Below are 18,660 nucleotides of genomic sequence, written 5' to 3' on the forward strand. Positions count from 1 at the left end.
GGGGGATATCATCCATCCACTTGGAAGAAGATGGGAAACACAGTACAATTAAAAACAGATAAGAACACAGCTGTAAGCATTCTAAAAACAGAAACTCAACTAGCCGTTGCACATTTGAACCTAACGGCTACTTGCTAAAAATAGCAAGTTCTTCACCTCTTCGATTTCAGAGTTCTCTTCACTTCTTTCTGCAGGATTGTCATCTGCAGTTCGACATTAAGCTTGTATGCAGCTTAAATCTCAACAATGGTGGCTGGCTATGAGGATCTTCGCAGACTTGTTGGAAATGAAGAAGACTAGTGTTTGATCACGGATTTAAGGCACGGATATGTGTTTGGTTACAGAAATGACAAAAGCACTCGGATTGACAAATGTTAAAAAAAATTTAGGCCTCACGAATGATCAGTGAAATTGGGTACTGACCAGTATGTCCTGTAGTATTTTCCTTATTCACTTACTAAAAAGAGAACACTAATGTTATTATTATTTTTTTTTTTTTTTTTTTTTGGAAACAACTAATGTTATTAATTAGGCACACAAACTGACCATACATTTTGCAACCGTTAGACCTACATGTATTAGAGAATGTATATATTTTTTTTTAACAAAAAAAGATATTATTTACATTAAGGGAAAATGGATGAGTTTAGCTCCACAATGGGCTAGCAATAATGTGATTCAAGTTTGCTTTTGACGAGAATCAAACTTAAGACCTCTTATTTACAAGTTAAGAGAAACACCACTAAATCATAATACTAAATAATTGTATTAAAAAATGTATTAGCAATGAGGTTAATTTTGTACATCTAATTAATATCTTTATTACTAAAAAAGCAAATGGTTTATTTCTCAATTATTTTAAAAGTTTATTAAAATTCTAGTCAATTAGGTATATTATAGAACTATGAACTTTAACTTAAAAAAAATAAAATATATATAATTTTCTCTTCTCTCGTAATTGCCACTGAAATTACTTAAGCCGAAAACTTTTCTCGCTTTCCTCTTTTTGAACTCTTCAGACTTCATCTTCCACAAGCCACCTGGAGGAAGAAAAACCCCGCAAAACTCTCCTCCCTCACTTCCAAATTGCTACTGATATCACTATCCCCCGTAAACTTGGGTTTGTTGATTAATTGGTAAATATTGTATATGAGGTAGATGAGAAACAAAAAAACATGAATCTCTTCATTGCGAAGCGATATTAATTTAGTCTCGGATGGCCATTGTATATATAAACTATAAAGTGGCCTGAATGCATTATATGCACTATTTTAATAATATTTAATTGATATTGTAGTTTTCTTTTCTGCACACTTTGTTCTTTGGTAGCGTGGGAAGTATGAACCAAACAAAAAGGAAAAGAAGATTTCGGGATATCAGGATTATCGAAAAATGAAATCTGAAAACCAATCCCATACCGAATATTTCGGTTTGAGTTTGGGATTTTTTCGTTTTGGTTTGGGATTTTTGAGAATTTTTTCCAGCCCTAATCCAAGTTATAGTCTTCTACATATTATCATCAAATACCCTTGGGCATGTAGTATATGTCTGTATATTTTCCGATACATATGGACTATACATGCACTACATGGACATATATGTTCTCATTCTATGATTCCTATCATTTTTATGCTCTAAATAATAAAAACTTCTATGATTAATGACAGAAAAAATCGATGATTGCAGCAATGGAGATGTCGCCATTGATCAATACTACCTCTATAAGGTTGTAAATCAAGGAATAATATTATTCTCCAAACCCTAAATTCCCACTATGAAGTTGAAGAGCACATTGAATATGAGATCCTTAATTAATTTTTAGCTTCTTTCTTATAATTATGTATGCCTTTCTTGTCATTACGGAAAGATGTAACAATTATGAAGGATATGAAGACCTGGTTTGGTACTGAGGTGATTCTGAAAAAAGCTGGTATCAAAAAAAGCTGGGAGCTGTTTTTGTGTTTGGTAAACATTCAGCTTCAGCTTTTTTTCACAGTTTTGGGTGGAAAAAAGCCAAAAACAAGAAGCTGCAAAACCCAGCTTTGAAAAATCGGCTTTTTTTCACATCTGTTTTACATAAAAGTTTACCAAACACTATAATACTGTTTTTTTTTTTTCAAAAGCACTTTTACAAAAAAGTTTACCAAACACTCTGCTGCTTTATTTCACAGCCGCTTATTCTCACAGCACAGCAGAATCAGCTTTTTTTCAAAGCACAGCAATACCAAACCAGCCCGAAGTTGGATGCTTATAAGTTCTGTATTGTTACCAAGTAATGTTGACATCTGCGTCCATATACTTGATTTGGGACCAATTACTTCATCGAGTAACCTGTTTTACTTAATTTGATTTCGATTTATAGATAGGTATTAACTCACTTGATTATTTTTTTCTAATTATTAGAGGGCACGCTAAGTGGGGGTGTCAACAGGAAGGGAATTGAATATTACGACAATCTCATCAATGAACTCCTTCGAAATGGTGATAAAGCTACCTAATCTCATATACCATCCATCCCATCTAATCTCATATATCATCCCATCCATTAATATATAATTAGAGTTTAATAACGTGCACTCATAAAACAATATTGAATCAAACTATTAATTTTTTTTTCGTTCCGATAATGTTATATATAGGCATACAGCCATTTGTGACAATCTTTCATTGGGATGTTCCCCAAGCATTAGAAGATGCATATGGTGGTTTCTTAAGCGCTTGTATTGTGTAAGTAAACAAATTTTATCTCAAGTATAATATGATCATTTGCTTAATTAAATAAAACGTACTACATCTAATAAAAATGTTTTGAAATTTGTACACACAGCGATAACTTTAAAGACATGTTTGACGGTTGTGATCTCGGATTATATACAAACATGTTTTGCCTCGTTATTTAATTATACACACACATTTGCAATATTATATATATTTTTTATAGGTAAATAAATATTTCTCAGGCATGTATATAACGTAAAACCTTGGTAGATTGGTTTTGGGAAATATATCAAGGAATAGAATTAAGTAAGGAGAAGTATTAAAAAAAATTAAAAATTGAAAAGTGGAGAAACGCAGTTCAAGATGTTGTAGGATATGATACTTTTTCATCTTTAGACTTTTAATCCAGTTGGGACCATACTCCACTAGCAAGCAGTGGCAGTACATGCATGCATGGAATGGAGAGATTTTTTGAATGTGATTAGAATACGGAGTGATACACCATGTGTCATTATACAAATTGTGAGATATGTGTGTTAAAAATTTAGTAACTCAAAAAATAAAATTTCTCACTATTTATATAAAAACACGTGATGTACTATTCATGTGCCAGTCATAATGAATTTTTTTTCCATGGAATAGACCAGAAAAGTTAAAAGTATTTCAATGAATTTATATTATATTGATAAAACCCTTCAACAATATTTTTGGAACGTGGCCATTGATTCTTCTCGCCGAATGTTTTATACAATATGTTAACACCAATCAACACCCGGTTATCCAACTCGCGATGAACTATATGTAAGCACATGAATGCTTTCTTTAATCAAATCACCTTCGAATAACTAACTAATAGTTTTACCTATTCAAGTTCAGTCTAGAAGTTTTAGAATTGAATTACCAATAAGGTTTTACAAATTTTAAACTGCAAGCTGAATATTAAATTATTTTTCTATTTCAATTGATTGCTTCAATTTGTCAACGGGCACAATTTGTGGTTTCCTTATATTTGATAATGGACATAGCCCGTAGTAGAATTTGAGACTTTTTATCATGTTCAGATTATTAATGGACATAGTGTCCGTGATTGATTGTAATTTATCATGGACATCGACCATGGTAGATGAGTTTTTTTCTTCTAGTGTTCTAAGCTTAGATCTGTGTATGTTTTTATATATTTAACATGCAACTTGTGTGTTGTAATTGGAATGAACTTCTCTTAATTGTTTTACTATTTTATTCATAACGCTTATTTAGGAGAAAGACTTGCATAGAAACGGAGGTCTCTCAAAGCAATCATTCAATTGCATGTATAAAAGTTACAATGCATGACGCCCTGCTGGGTTTAGAAAACGGCAGTCACATTGGGGCCTCCGTTTCACATATGTTCCTCTTCTTATTTTTGGCAGGGCTATGCTATATATAGACTATTTCTGATTATGGTGCTGGTAGCATGTAAGTTGAGAATCGCAGTAGCATAACAGATTATGAAACTAAGGGTATTGTTTAATCAACCCAAATTTAGAAGAAGAAAAAGTGATTGTTGAGATGACGACATACTAAGGAATGCATCTTCATTGACTCGGTTCTTGTATATATTTTGAGTTACAAGTTTCAAGCACCAAAATGAATCAAAGATCGAGAACACCAGCAACCTAGAAACGGAATGAATGCACCAGCAAGAACCCAGAAATCTTTCTTCTAACAACGCCCTCAGAGTATGCAGCTTCAATGTTATCGATAGAAGTCGCTTAGTACTACGGTTTAGTGATATTCCTTCTCACTTGCTGTAAGTGAGAGGTCTTAGGTTTCATTCTCGCTAAATGTGAATTTGAATCACATTATTGCTGTCTCATTATGAGGCTTAACCCACTCCTTCACTCTCTTAATGCAGATAATACCGGTTGTTAAAAAAAAATCCCCATCGTTGTTTCCCTCAAATTTCCTTAGTTCACCATTGCAGTTCTTAATTTTTAATTTTTCACACTGAGTGAAAGAACCAGATTTTATTTTAACCCCTCCCATCTTCCCCAACCCCAACCAACCGAAATTATAGAAATAAATTATTTTCGTACTGACCTAGAAGATTTGGGATGGAGGGCTTTGTATCAATAAATAATTTTTTTCTTAATAAATTGTCAAGACTCAAAACTTCAATCCTATTTCCCTTATTCATAATCTTATTATTGGAAAGTACAAATAAAGCATTTCGGGCCACTTTATATATGCAACGGCGATCCGAGAATAAATTAATAGCCTTCCAATATCCACCAATTAACAAACCCTAGTTTACGAGGGATAATGATATCTTTAGGAATTTCAAAGTAAGGGAGGAGAGTTTTGCTGGGGTTTTCTTCCTTCTGGTGGCTTGTGGAAGATGAAGTCAGAAGAGTTTCAAAAAAGGAAAGAGAAATTATGTATTTTACTTTTTTTTTTTTTTTTAAGTTAAAGTTAGTTCTCCTTTGCCACATAGTACTACGGTCTAGTGGTATTCATCTCTACATGTAAGTGAGAGGTCTTTGGTTCGATTCTCGCCAAAAATGAAGTTGAACTACAATATTATGGCAAGCTCATTGTAAAGCTTAACCTATTCTCTCACCCCTTATCGTTTGTTCAAAAAAAATACATCTAGGCCCAACTATTGCAAATACATGTGGTCAGTTTGTGTGCCTAATTAATAGCATTAGTGTTGTCGTTTTAGTAAGTAAATAATTCTATAGAGTGCTAGCAATCTTCTCCTTAGCCTTCTTGTTTGGGAAGGAACTTCTATCTTCTCCTCATGTTGTGTCATTTCTCGTACACTCCAAACAATACTTATTAGAGAAATTTTAAAAACTAACCCCTTTGGAGCCATCTATATTGGCATTTTTATCCTACCATTTTCAGTTTCTTAATTAAAAATCTGGCCAAATCTAGTGTGCACAAAGACAAGATGCCCTTAGATTGAAAAATCCGTTCCCAATCAAAGTCTTCCCTCTTCCAGCAAACTATAAACCTCACACTACCCATTCGAATCACCGGGTATACAAAACCCCGGCACAAAATCACTAGCCAGAACACTTTTTTCTTCAACGTGCATTTCGGTTCTATTACGCCACGTGTGGAATGAAGAATCAGATTCCCACTCTTTCCCTTCTTTTTCTTTTGGTAAAGTTGATGAGTTGTTGTCATAAAAAATGCAGTCATATCAAAGATGTCATTGTCACTAAGGGGTTAGGGTTATGTCTTATGAGGGGATCCCATCTCTAGGGTCTCCACAATTTGAATCCAGATGGAATCCCATCTTCGGATGGGTGTCACTTGCAGTGGGGTTTGAATGCTTTAAGAAAGGAAAAAGAGAGAAAAGACTCTTCAGCTAGTACATATCTTTGTATGAGGATCCTCTCCGGATCCTCTTTGTGAGGATTCTCTCCCGATCCTTTTTGTGAGAATCCTAGGAATCCTCACATCGTGTTCGTTTATCGTATATTGTGCAGTCAGTTTTCTTCAGGTACTGTTTGTGTTTAATTTTAATTAAAGATATTTAAAATGGTTTATGACCGCACGATATATAATGAACGGACACCATTTAAGAATTTTCGGAATCCAAACAAAGAGGATCCGGAGAGGATCCCCATTCCAAGTCTCTAATCATGTTGAGTAAACTACATTTTCACACCTCATATATTGGGTGATTCTTCAAAATAGATCAAGAAATTTCAATTCTCACATTCACCACGTTGAAATATTGAAATTGTATTAATTTATGTATTGGTCAAATAAATTGTATGATAATTTATTAAATTTGAGCATTTTCAAAGGAGATGTCTATTCTAAGGAGAATGTTATGTAATAAAATTTGAAAGTAGATATAAGTTTTAATCGATTTGTCAATTCTACATGATTTAACATAAAGATTATGTGCTATCAATTTTGACATATAAAAAAAATATAATCTCTTTTATTTTCATAAAAAAGATCCGGCGAGGTCGGATTCTAACTTTTCTGGTCCATTGCATGCATGCGCGTACCGCCATTGCTTGCAAGTGAGGTCCCAACAGGATAAAAAGTCGAAAGATGAAAAAGTATCATATCCTACAGTATCCTGAACTGTGTTTCTCCATTTTTCAATTTTTTTTTTTTTTAAATATACAATACTTAATTCCATTCCTTGATATATTTCCCAAAACCAATCCACCAAAGTTTTACGTTACATACATGCTTGAGAAATTATTTACTCATAAAAATATATATAATATTGCAAACGTATTCATATTTAATTATTATTGTTACAAAAGTATATTTAGTTTTTTGTATAAATATGTATTATCCCTACAGTATTCATATTTAATTATTATTGTGACAAAAGTATATTTTGCTTTGGACTTTTAAGTGGTCTTCACTTTTTTAAAGCCTGCACGTGTTTATCAAATTTTAGTAAATAAATGCTTATCAATTATTCTCACGTTTAGACGTGGTACGTAGCCCGCTATATAAACCCCGTGCAATATGCGGGGAAGAACCAACCTAGCTATCTCGATCACCAAAACCCCTCCAGTTAACTATGGCAATGCATGATTTAGGCTCTTTGCTCTTGTGTGTCTTGCTACTCAATGGCTTTGCATTGACAAACACCAAAGCTGCTAAGCCAGATAAACCCATTGTCTGTAACTCACTTGACAGGACCAAGTTTGATGCTCTAAAACCAGGGTTCGTCTTTGGTGGATCTACAGCAGCTTACCAGGCCAGTCCCTGCTAGGGCTTAGCTATTTAATTACCCTTTAATTAATTTGAGTTTCATATAATCACATAGGTCTAATTTGATTTCAATGTCAGAAAACTATAGCATATATATATATATATATATATATATATATGCACATGCACATTTCAGTTTCATTCCAAGTATGAATATTGACATCTTCAGTTTGAATGTGCATATGCATATTTCAGGTAGAAGGTGCATGGAACGTAGATGGTAGAGGACCAAGCATATGGGACACCTTCACCCACAACCATCCAGGTTATAGTCTTCTACATATTATCATCAAATACGCTTGGGCATGTAGTATATGTCTGTATATTTTTCGATACATATGGACTATACATGCACTACATGGACATATATAATAGTTCTCATTCTATGATTCCTACCATCTTTATGCTCTAAATAATAAAAACTTTTATGGTTAATGACAGAAAAAATCGATGATCGCAGCAATGGAGATGTCGCCATTGATCAATACCACCTCTATAAGGTTGTCAATCAAGGAATAATATTATTCTCCAAACCCTAAATTCCCACTACGAAGTTGAAGAGCACATTGAACATGAGATCCTTAATTAATTTTTAGCTTCTTTCTTATAATTATGTATGCATTTCTTGTCATTACAGAAAGATGTAGCAATTATGAAGGATATGAAGTTGGATGCTTATAGGTTCTCTATCTCATGGCCCAGATTGTTACCAAGTAATGTTGACATCCGCTTCCATATACTTGATTTGGGGCCAATTACTTCATGGATTAACCTGTTTTACTTAATTCGATTTCGATATATAGATAGGTATTAACTCACTTGATTATTTTGTTCTAATTATTAGATGGCACGCTGAGTGGGGGTGTCAATAGGAAGGGAATTGAATACTACGACAATCTCATCAATGAACTCCTTCGCAATGGTGACAAAGCTACCTAATCTCATATATCATCCCTCCCATCTAATCTCATATATCATCCCATCCATTAATATATAATTAGAGTTTAATAACGTGCCCTCATAAAACAATATTGAATCAAACTATTAATTTTTTTTTTTCGTTCCGATAATGTTATATATAGGCATACAGCCATTTGTGACAATCTTTCACTGGGATGTTCCCCAAGCATTAGAAGATGCATATGGTGGTTTCTTAAGCCCTCGTATTGTGTAAGTAAACAAATTTTATCCTAAGTGTAATATTGGTCATTTGCTTAATTAAATAAAAACGTATCACATCTAACAAAAATGTTTTGAAATTTGGACACGCAGCGATGACTTTAAAGACTACGCAGAACTTTGTTTTTCACTTTTTGGTGATCGAGTGAAGCACTGGATCACATTGAATGAACCATATACCATCAGTAACCATGGTTACACAATCGGGATGTACGCACCGGGACGATGCTCTGCTTGGCAAGACCCAACCTGCCTTGGTGGAGATTCGGCTACTGAACCCTATTTGGTAACACACTACCAACTCCTTGCTCATGCAGCTGCTGTAAAAGTGTACAAAGATAAATTTCAGGTATAATGAATTAACTAGTTAGTTCCCTTTTTTTTGGGTCTGAAATCTCTCTGAGTCACTAGTATTAGGTTCCACCACAAGAGGAAACCTTTTGTATAGCGAGGTAAACAGTTTGGAGTTTGTATGGTACTACATCAAATCATTTTCTGAATTTTCTTTGTAGGCATATCAAAATGGGGTGATAGGAATAACACTATTGTCACATTGGTTTGAGCCTGCCTCAGATGCAAAGGAAGATATAGATGCTGCAAATCGAGCTATGGATTTTATGTTTGGATGGCAAGTGTATTATTAATTTATAAATCAAGTGGGTTATATTTCCTTTTTATGACTTATAAAGTTGATTATTGGAATTTTCACATCTTTGTAGGTTTATGGATCCAATTACAAGAGGTGACTACCCGTACACCATGCAAGGCCTTGTTAAAGAACGATTGCCAAAATTCACGGAAGAAGAATCCAAGATGTTAACTGGGTCTTTTGATTTTGTTGGATTGAACTATTATACTGCTCTATATGCAACTGATGTACCTAAGAATTATTCTAAACCTGCAAGTTACTTATACGATCCACATGTTATTACACTGAGTGAGTACAAATGGAAACCTTTTATCGACTAATTAATTAATATCTTAGAATTATTACATTCTAATATTGATCGCATTCATATGTGTTATGGCAGCTGAACGTGATGGCATTCCTATTGGTCCTCAGGTACGCATCAAATTTTAGGTTAAGTTATTTGTGTTTGGAGGATTAATTTTATACAATTCCTAACAATCTCAAATATCTTCAAATGGTATTACAGGCTGCTTCGGACTGGTTATATGTTTATCCGAAAGGAATTCACGATTTTATACTCTACACGAAGAATAAGTATGGTGATCCAATCATTTACATTACTGAGAATGGTAATTGACACTTTTAAGCCTCACTTAATTTCACTTTTTAATTTCTGACATATATATGTATATATTGATGTAAAATACAGATGAGTAATTCAAAATCTAAATTTAAAACCAACTACATCTCTCTTTTTGAGAGAAAGTACTAAATACATATGTACTGAATTATATTGCAGGCGTTGATGAGTTCAATGATTCCAACTTATCACTAGATGATGCCCTCCATGATCCATTTAGGATTGACTACTACAATCGCCACCTTTGTTACGTTCATGCAGCAATCAAGTAAGTGCTTGTTGAAATACTAATTAGGACTATATTGCATTTTATAGTGATATCAAGTCATCATTTATTTATTTTGTGGTGCAGGAAAGGTAGTAATGTGAAAGGATACTTTGCATGGGCAATTTTAGACAACTTTCAATGGAGTGAAGGCTACACAGTTCGATTTGGTATTAACTATGTGGATTTTGACGGACTCCAAAGGTACCTAAAAAATTCGACCCATTGGTTCACAAATTTCCTCAAGAAGCGCAAAGGAAGTTCAAATATTTTGGCCAATAATGTTGGAGACACTGATTTTCTCTATCAAGTGTAACTTCAAATGATGAATGTTGTGGGGCTTGTTTTTAGTTTTTTCAACTTCACTCCTTCTGATTTGGAATAAGTTGCAACAAATCGTTATGTGTTTGTTGTATATGTTATTAGTGTGTCTCTCTATATTTGTACTACCATTATGGCTAGTGCCTCTTCCGCAGTTGAATTCCATATGAATGTAATGTACTATTTATGAAAATAAATGTTTTTGAATGTTCAGTATTCAATTAAACTGTAACTTACCCTCAGTGGCCTTCGACCAAAAAGTTGCCATAAATAATCAATGGCCTTAAGCCACATTATACCAGCTAGTGATTCCTTAACCAAAATATACTAAGGGTTCATTTGGAACTGTTTAAAATGGTTGAAAGTGTTTCTAGTGAAAATGTTTTTGGAATCAATCTTTAGTAAAAATGCAAGTGAATCATCGAAAAGCACTTGAAGTGTGGGGGACCATAATTTTCTAAAACCATGACACATGGCACCTGGGTAGCAAAAATAATCAAAATGCTCATAGCCCATGAAGCATAGTCCTACATTCTTAGTCTGACATACTAGGCTTAAGTCCACTGAAGATATTACTTCCCAACCAAGTTTGAAAACCCTAATTCAAGTCAAATTAGGATATATTGGGAAATAGGCAAGGTAATCCTAGGAAGATTGGATATCTTATCGTAGATTTCCTCATAGATAGTCTCCCAATTTAATTAGGATTACTTTCCCTACAAGAACTCTCAAGACATCTATAAAAACTCTAACCAATGAAACTAAAGATAATGCTCTGCCACACGCATATTTTGTCATATTCACCGCGGTCTACCCGTAGACACATCCATGGAGAACTTATCTCCTTAACGCCCCACCATAGCCTATTCGTCAAGAATGGTTCACTCATCACACCATTCTTTCTTGGATGATTTTTAACAGAAAATCGACTTTGCATACGAATTTGGACACAAGTCTAGTTGGACACAAAAGCTAAGACACTGAAAATTATAATGTCGAACTTTCATAATTTTCTACATGATCAATCCTTCCAATTTTTCAATTAAAAACAGGCAAAACTGCATTTTTATCAGAACTGCACATCTAGGGAAAAACGAAAATTTCAAAGGTTTCTCAGTGACATGCCATATACACTTGGAAAGATACAATGCAGAGCTTCAATATTCTTATTTTTCCAATTTTTCATAAAATAGAACAATCCCAAAATTGGCATGCTAAGCAGCTGGGCGGCAAGCCAGCCCAAGCAACACATTGGAACAGCACTGCCAACTTGACATATTAAATTGTACCTTCTCGAAGCAAACTAAGCTTCTTTTTATACACCATCACGAATATGTGGATGTTAGCATTCTGTAGAATTTTGCAAAACTCAATTTCGAGCTATGTGGGAAACGTTATTGCCGTTTGACCATTCATATCCTCTGCAAAATTCCTCAAGTTGTTCCCCGAACTAATATTAAACGACGCATAACGTGCCGCAACAACCTATGAGTTCATGATACACACAGTCATGATCAAGTTAATGATTAACCTAAGGGTTAACCAATTCAAGTCCACTCTGACAAGCTAAAAGCAAAGTCACTCGCAAAGCACTATGTGACAAATTCACACTTGCCCTCCTCCACTACTAACTTGTAATGGAAAAGGACGAGGGGCATACTACATCAAGTAAGAAGAAAAAAATTCATGAATCTGAACGAATCCTACATCACGTGGCCGTTATGGATTTGGATTTCTGCACATGAAGAAGTCTGAATTGCATATTCCTCCAGCTTACTCTAAAACTATCCAGAGTAAGGTAGACCGAAATAAGTGCGCCTCCGCAAGAAATGAAATACGATGGTACATATAATCATTGGTGCTTACATAATTTTTATTTTGTGGGTTTTCGATTGCGAAGCTTGTATTCGCCTATAAAAAGTTTGATTAAATGCCCAACTGAAATCACATTTGAATGGTGATTCAACTCATTGCCTCTATTGCTTCACTTCTTATTTTTTGAAATTTTTGTACTTGGTTTTCTATGTGGTTTTGGTTCTCACATTTAAGTTGAATTCTTTGTTCGTAGTTGCAACATTTTCTTAGGGTTACATGTCAATCAGAGATTCAGAACTCGTTCCTTCAAAGAAGCAATCAACTTTCGGATTGAGAGTTTTTTGTTATCGAATATCATCACACTTCACGACTATGATTCTATACTTGTTTGGATTTTGTCAAAACCGCACCGCTATGAGCATGAACACCATTTCATCTCTCTGTCTTGCTCTTCAATTGCTTTCAATTTTGAACTTCATTTGAACTATTGTTAGGATATCTTTTGGAGGGGATTATACAAAGAAAACCCAACTCATGCATTGGGTTCTCATGCCCTTTGATTTTCCAGTCATTGTAATTAAAGATTAACGATTAGAACAGCTGGAGTATCCTAGAACTTTTGTTGGATCTGTTTTTGGTGCATGTTCAAAATGCAGTTTCATCATCGTGACTAAAGCGTTGCTTCACACGAAAATATCCGTTGTTCCTGTTGCATTCCAAAGTTGGATGGCAGTTTATGAGATGTATCGATCTATTTTATCTGAATGAATAATGTTAGGTTAATGTTGAATGATTTATCCGAATGAATTTGGCTTAGGATTATTTATTTTACCAATAAAAAATGGAATATTTTGTTTCAAATTAGATGGATGTTTGTTGCTTACTTGCTAACTATACGTATGGGTGGGTATGCTACAGTTTGACTAGTTCACTCAAAAATCATAAAGTGAACTGAAGTCCCTCTGGAAACCAAACAAATTCATATCCGATATAGTCGTTTCTGTTTGGACTTTGCTAGTTGATATTTTTGGGCTTTAAAATCATAAGCCTGTATCCTTCAAACACCAGCAGCAAACTACAGAACTAATAAGCCTATAGAGTTCTCGGAAATAAAAACAAGCATTTTCAAATGAAAAAAAATAAAGTTTTACAATTTTGGTTGCAAGTGTTAGAACTATTTAATATTTTCGTATTAAAATTTTATTTTGTTAAAAATGGCTTTCACAGTTACTGTGTTGAATTTTTTCGAAGGAGAATCATGAGTACATTTTTTTTTCTTTCTGGGAAACAGAATGATGAGCACTTTCTAGAAAGAGAAGTAATGTAATGGAACCACTAGTGAGTTTTGGAATCCATGTAAGGATGTTGACTGGATTGTGGAGGCTTAGTGATGCTTAAAAAATAGGGGTCTATCTTTATATATTTTTTTTTCTTACTTCTTAAGTGAAAGAATGAATTAATGGTAGCATTTAAAGCAACCACAATTGAGAAGGTTATCTTAGAGATTTTATATCAACTTCTTTTTATTATTATTATTATTATTATTATTATTTACTTATTAGCAAATTACTTTGTAAGTCGTAACATATGTTTTTTGAAGAACTTAACGTTGCAAAACAACTATTTTTTTAAGAACTTAAAAGGAGAGTGCACACCATAAAAGATGGTCAACCAAGTGGTATCATGGCTTGGCTAGAGAGTAAGTTAATTATTAAGGAGAACGGGTTAAGGGCCCGTAATTAAGAGTCACCATAATGGAAACCCAAGTTGTCTGGAGATTCAAAGATCTGAGTTCAAATGGGACAACTAAATTATGATAATTTGGAGTGGCACCATGGTGATATACTTTCTCACTAATGTCTTGATAATAACAATACTGCTTACTAGTGAGATTATGTTAAACTTTGTTTTTAATAATTCAATCGAATTCTTAAAATCCAAGTGGGATGTTGTAGGATACTCTTAATGTGAAGTCATCTACTTGAGTCTGGAATGGGGCAGTTCAAATGAAAATTTTTTGAATGACTTAATTCTTTAGAGCACTCAAGAGAAATCAGGAATTGTTCAGGAATGAAAACACAACTGAGTAACTACGGGGGTCTGGAATGTGTAGTGTGATTACTATTGTCTTGGTTTACACAAACGACTAAATAGTTCATGACATCGTGCTCGCTGATTAGTCAAGTACATCTAATGCTGATGCACTACAGAATATTCAAAACCAAAAACTACATATCTCTATGCGGTACTTTTTTAACTGAATCTCTCTCTTAGTGTGTATTTTCATTTGCAAAATGTTGAGAGCAAAACTTCATTCATGTAGGTGATTGTTAATATTTTCATATTAAATTTTATTTAGTTGGATGGAATTTAATTAAGATGGTCCAATTCTTTAACATGTATAAAGTTTCCAATTCTTGCACGTATTAACTTTCAAAGTTATCTTTGATTAGAAACGACATCAAAGATGAAAATGCAAACCGGTGGTTTGAACAGTTAAGCGCTTATTAGCAGGAATGCTTTCTAGAGAAGGAATCACAAGGCTCATGGTAAAAAAAACATATTTGACATCATTACTATTCTTACTCTGATTGTAGAAAACTTTTAGTATACAATGGGAATCTGAATTCTATAATTCTCCTAATTTAGACACAAATTTTTTACCATGAGATTATGTGACAACCCATCCCTAATTCTACGATTTTATAAATTTTAAAAGAATGAATTTATGCCCAATGCCCTAGAGATAAATGTTTTGACTTTCTTTGACCAACGTGTAGAGAAACGAAAGACTTATTTACTTCGCGCATTTGTGTAGTACTCGTTGGTACGAAAGTATAGGGGAAAACCGTTTGTGAGTCCGGGTTATATCAATATAATTACGGACGTTTGAAGTTGTAAAATTATAGATTATGAGAATTATTTCTACATGTGGGTTAAAGGTTAAGGGAGTCAAAATAAAGGGGAGGAAAGAAGGAGAGGTGCGGGGGAAGTTAAGATTAAAGGCATTGGCTGCCCAAATTAGGGAAAAGGAAATAGAGATCCAATTGGAAATGAGAGAGGAAGGCGATGGCTAATTAGAGAGGGGAAAAGGAGAGAAATGAGGGGGAGTGAAAACCACCCTACCTGGATCCCAGTTTTCGACCCGCGTTCGACCCGGTTACAGACCCGGGTCCTGTAATTTTTCCGACACCTTTTTAAGTGGTTTTCCGACGATTCGAAGCCAGCCACCACTTAAGAACAACACCTCAACTGCCCTTCTTCAGTTTTCACTCCAAATCCGAGAGTTAATGGCTCCATTTCGTGGGGTTTGACACCGACGGCGTTGCGGGGTGCACGATCGTCGATTCTAGCAAATCTGCATGTTCTGATGAGGGCCACCACTACCATCTGACTTCAATGGATTCCAGGAACAAAACCCAATCAAAATTGGAGGCGTTGGAGCACCGGTGAACAGGAATTGAAAGCCACCCATTTTAAGGTTCCGAAGGATTTGAGTGAAATTGGAGCAGAAAGGAGATAGAATTAATTTATTATTTTTAGCAGAAAAAGTGTTATTTATTAATACTAACTTGTTTTGGAATTGAGAGGACTATATATGCTACATGCGTTAACATAAGTCATTAAAGCATGAGTTTAAAAAATGTTAAAGATATTCACACACTTTTATTAATTTTTTGTTATTGATCTTCATTAATTTATTTTATTTGAATGCCGAAAATTGAAAGAAATATATGTGAAATAAAAATAAGTATCTAAATAGCACTACACTTATAAAAAAATTAAAAAAAAACAAAAAAAAAACCTCCCTAGACTACAACCCACCTTAACCTTATGGATGACTCCGCCCGTGGTTTGGCCCTAACACAAAACGAGGGAACTTTATATTTGGTGCAACATGAGAAATGTGATAATTGTGAAATAAAATGTGTGGAATATACCCTTGATATTTATTTTTTTCACTTTCCTTGTGCCCCATTATGAAGTAGACAATTCCACTAGAGAAATTTTTTATTTAATAATAATTGTTTGCTTGGAAATACAATGTATAAACAATTTTGTTAAAAGCTCTGGTTTTATTACATATTAGTCATTTAGTACTACGAAAAAAAAAGAAAATATTGAAAAATATCAAAGTTAAAAATGGTTTTAATGATTTTCACTTTCAAGGTTTTGTTTCATACACTCTTCTTCATTTCTCTCTCCTTTCTCCCTCCACTGTCCTTATCCGTCTTTTTCCCCATACATTTTTCTTTAAAAATTGAAAGAACGAAATGGTTATGAAAAGCTCCACTTTTCAGCCACTATATTTAGTGTGAAGTAAGGGCAGACAGACATTGGGACCAAGTTGATTTTAGGATTAACCAGAGTTCAGGAATATATACATCTGAAGGCCTTTCGAGGACTCTCCGAATGTTTGGTAAAAATATACATCTAAGTGGGCTATATATGCTACATACATTAACATAAATCATTAAAGCATGAGTTTAAAAAAGGATAATGCTATTCACACGTCTTTATTAATTTTTTGTCATTGATCTTCATTAATTCATTTCATCTGAAGATTGAAAACTGATAAGGATGTGTGTGAAATAAAAATGGGTACATAAATAGCACTACATTTATAAAAAATAAAAAAAATAAAAAACCTTCCTATACTACAGCCCACCTTAACCTTGTGGGTGGCTTCGCCTGTGGTTTGGCCCTAGCAGAAAATGAGGGAACTTTATATTTGGTGCAACATGAGAAACATGATAATTGTGAAATAAAATGTGTGGATTATACCCTCGATAAAAATAAATTGACTTTCCTTGTCCCACAATATGAAGTAGACAATTCCACTACAGAAATTTTTTATTTAATAATAATTGTTTGCTTGGAAATACAATGAATAAACAATTTTGTTAAAGCCTATAGCTTTATTATATATTAGTCATTTAGTACTACAAGAAAGAGGAGAAAATATTGAAAAATATCAAAGTTAAAAATAGCTTTAATGGTTGTCACTTTCAAGGTTTTGTTTCATACACTCTTCTTCATTTCTCCCTCCTCTCTCCCTCCACCATCCTCATCCGTCTTTTTTCCCATACATTTCCGCTCTAAAAATTGAAAGAACGAAATAGTTACGAAAAGCTCCACTTTTTAGCCATTATCTTTAGTGTAAAGTAAGGGCGGATGGACATTGGGACTGAGGTGATTTCAGGATCAACTGGAGTTTGGGAAAATATATATATCTGAAGGTCTTTCGAAGACTTCAAAATGTTTGGTATGAGTGTTTTTTGTGCCTACCAAGTATTTAATGTAATTCTTGCTAGACATATCTCGTCAAATTGTTTTAACAACACTCAACAAATTCTCTCTATATTCTCATCAAATTGCCTTGGTATATGTTGATATTTGTTAATATGTGCACAACATGGTTTGACTGATGACAACAAGCCCACTAAGTATTCGACAAAATGCTTAGTGGATCAATTGAAATTTTTTAGCATTGTGCGCTCTGTTTTTATCTTAAAAAACTTGTTTCTACGAGACTCTTAAAGTTCAAATCCTAGATCCGTGTAAGGGTTGGCCCCCCTAGGTATAATGTGTCATTCCAGACTATGGCTTTCTTTGCAACTAAGGCACAATATTCACAATGAAAAGGAACCAAGACACTTTGTGAAATACATTAGGTTCCAACTTTTCATTCATCAAGATGTGGCTATATCTCCTCTTCCCATTTCCATCCAACTACTCAACCGGCGCAGATGAAATCGCCAAAATGTTAAAACCTCCGAACTCACCGCTGAAAATCGCCTTGTACCGTACCTTCGGGTGATTGAAAAACAACAAAATTGTAACTTGTAATGAGTAAAAATCTGCCTCTGTCATCCATTCAAAACAGAGTAACTTAGACTTGGTTTGGTACTGAGGTGATTATGAAAAAGCTGGTATAAAAAAAAGCTAGGAGCTGTTTTTGTGTTTGGTAAACATTCAGCTTCAGCTTTTTTTCACAAAAAAGCCAAAAACAAGAAGCTGCAAAACCCAGCTTTGAAAAATCGATTTTTTTTCACATCTGTTTTATATAAAAGTTTACCAAACACTATAATACTGTTTTTTTTTTCAAAAGCACTTTTACAAAAAAGTTTACCAAACACTCTGCTGCTTTATTTCACAGCCGCTTATTCTCACAGCACAGCAGAATCAGTTTTTTTTCAAAACACAGCAATACCAAACCAGTCCTTAGTTAACTTTGTTTTTCCCTTCTATTCTGAAAGGTGAAAGTATTGGAAATCCAGCTCAGTATATTACGAGGGGACTAGTTCAATGTAATAGTGCAGCTCTCTATCTGTACCATCCAATCCATAAGCT

The 18,660-nt window shown here is 34.1% G+C and overlaps 1 protein-coding gene across 2 annotated transcripts; it reads left to right on the forward strand.

Annotated features, from left to right (window-relative positions):
• Positions 1-7,202: 7,202 nt before the first annotated feature.
• Positions 7,203-10,698, forward strand: LOC137747248 (beta-glucosidase 12). 2 transcript variants are annotated; one of them, XM_068487322.2, is made up of 13 exons: positions 7,203-7,441; positions 7,651-7,720; positions 7,897-7,955; positions 8,093-8,168; positions 8,300-8,377; positions 8,538-8,625; positions 8,728-8,983; positions 9,147-9,262; positions 9,354-9,571; positions 9,666-9,697; positions 9,792-9,894; positions 10,065-10,173; positions 10,258-10,698. In XM_068487322.2, the coding sequence occupies exons 1-13, from the start codon at positions 7,262-7,264 to the stop codon at positions 10,484-10,486; spliced, it is 1,614 nt and encodes a 537-aa protein (XP_068343423.2). In that variant the 5' UTR covers positions 7,203-7,261; the 3' UTR covers positions 10,487-10,698. The 2 variants fall into 2 exon arrangements, with proteins under 2 accessions (XP_068343423.2, XP_088544969.1); XM_088688843.1 differs by having other exon boundaries at positions 7,204-7,445; positions 7,655-7,720.
• The last annotated feature ends 7,962 nt before the right edge of the window (positions 10,699-18,660 follow it).

This window comes from Pyrus communis, chromosome 2, assembly GCF_041283825.1.
Source record: "Pyrus communis isolate YQ-2024b chromosome 2, ASM4128382v1, whole genome shotgun sequence".
Lineage (NCBI taxonomy): Eukaryota > Viridiplantae > Streptophyta > Magnoliopsida > Rosales > Rosaceae > Pyrus > Pyrus communis.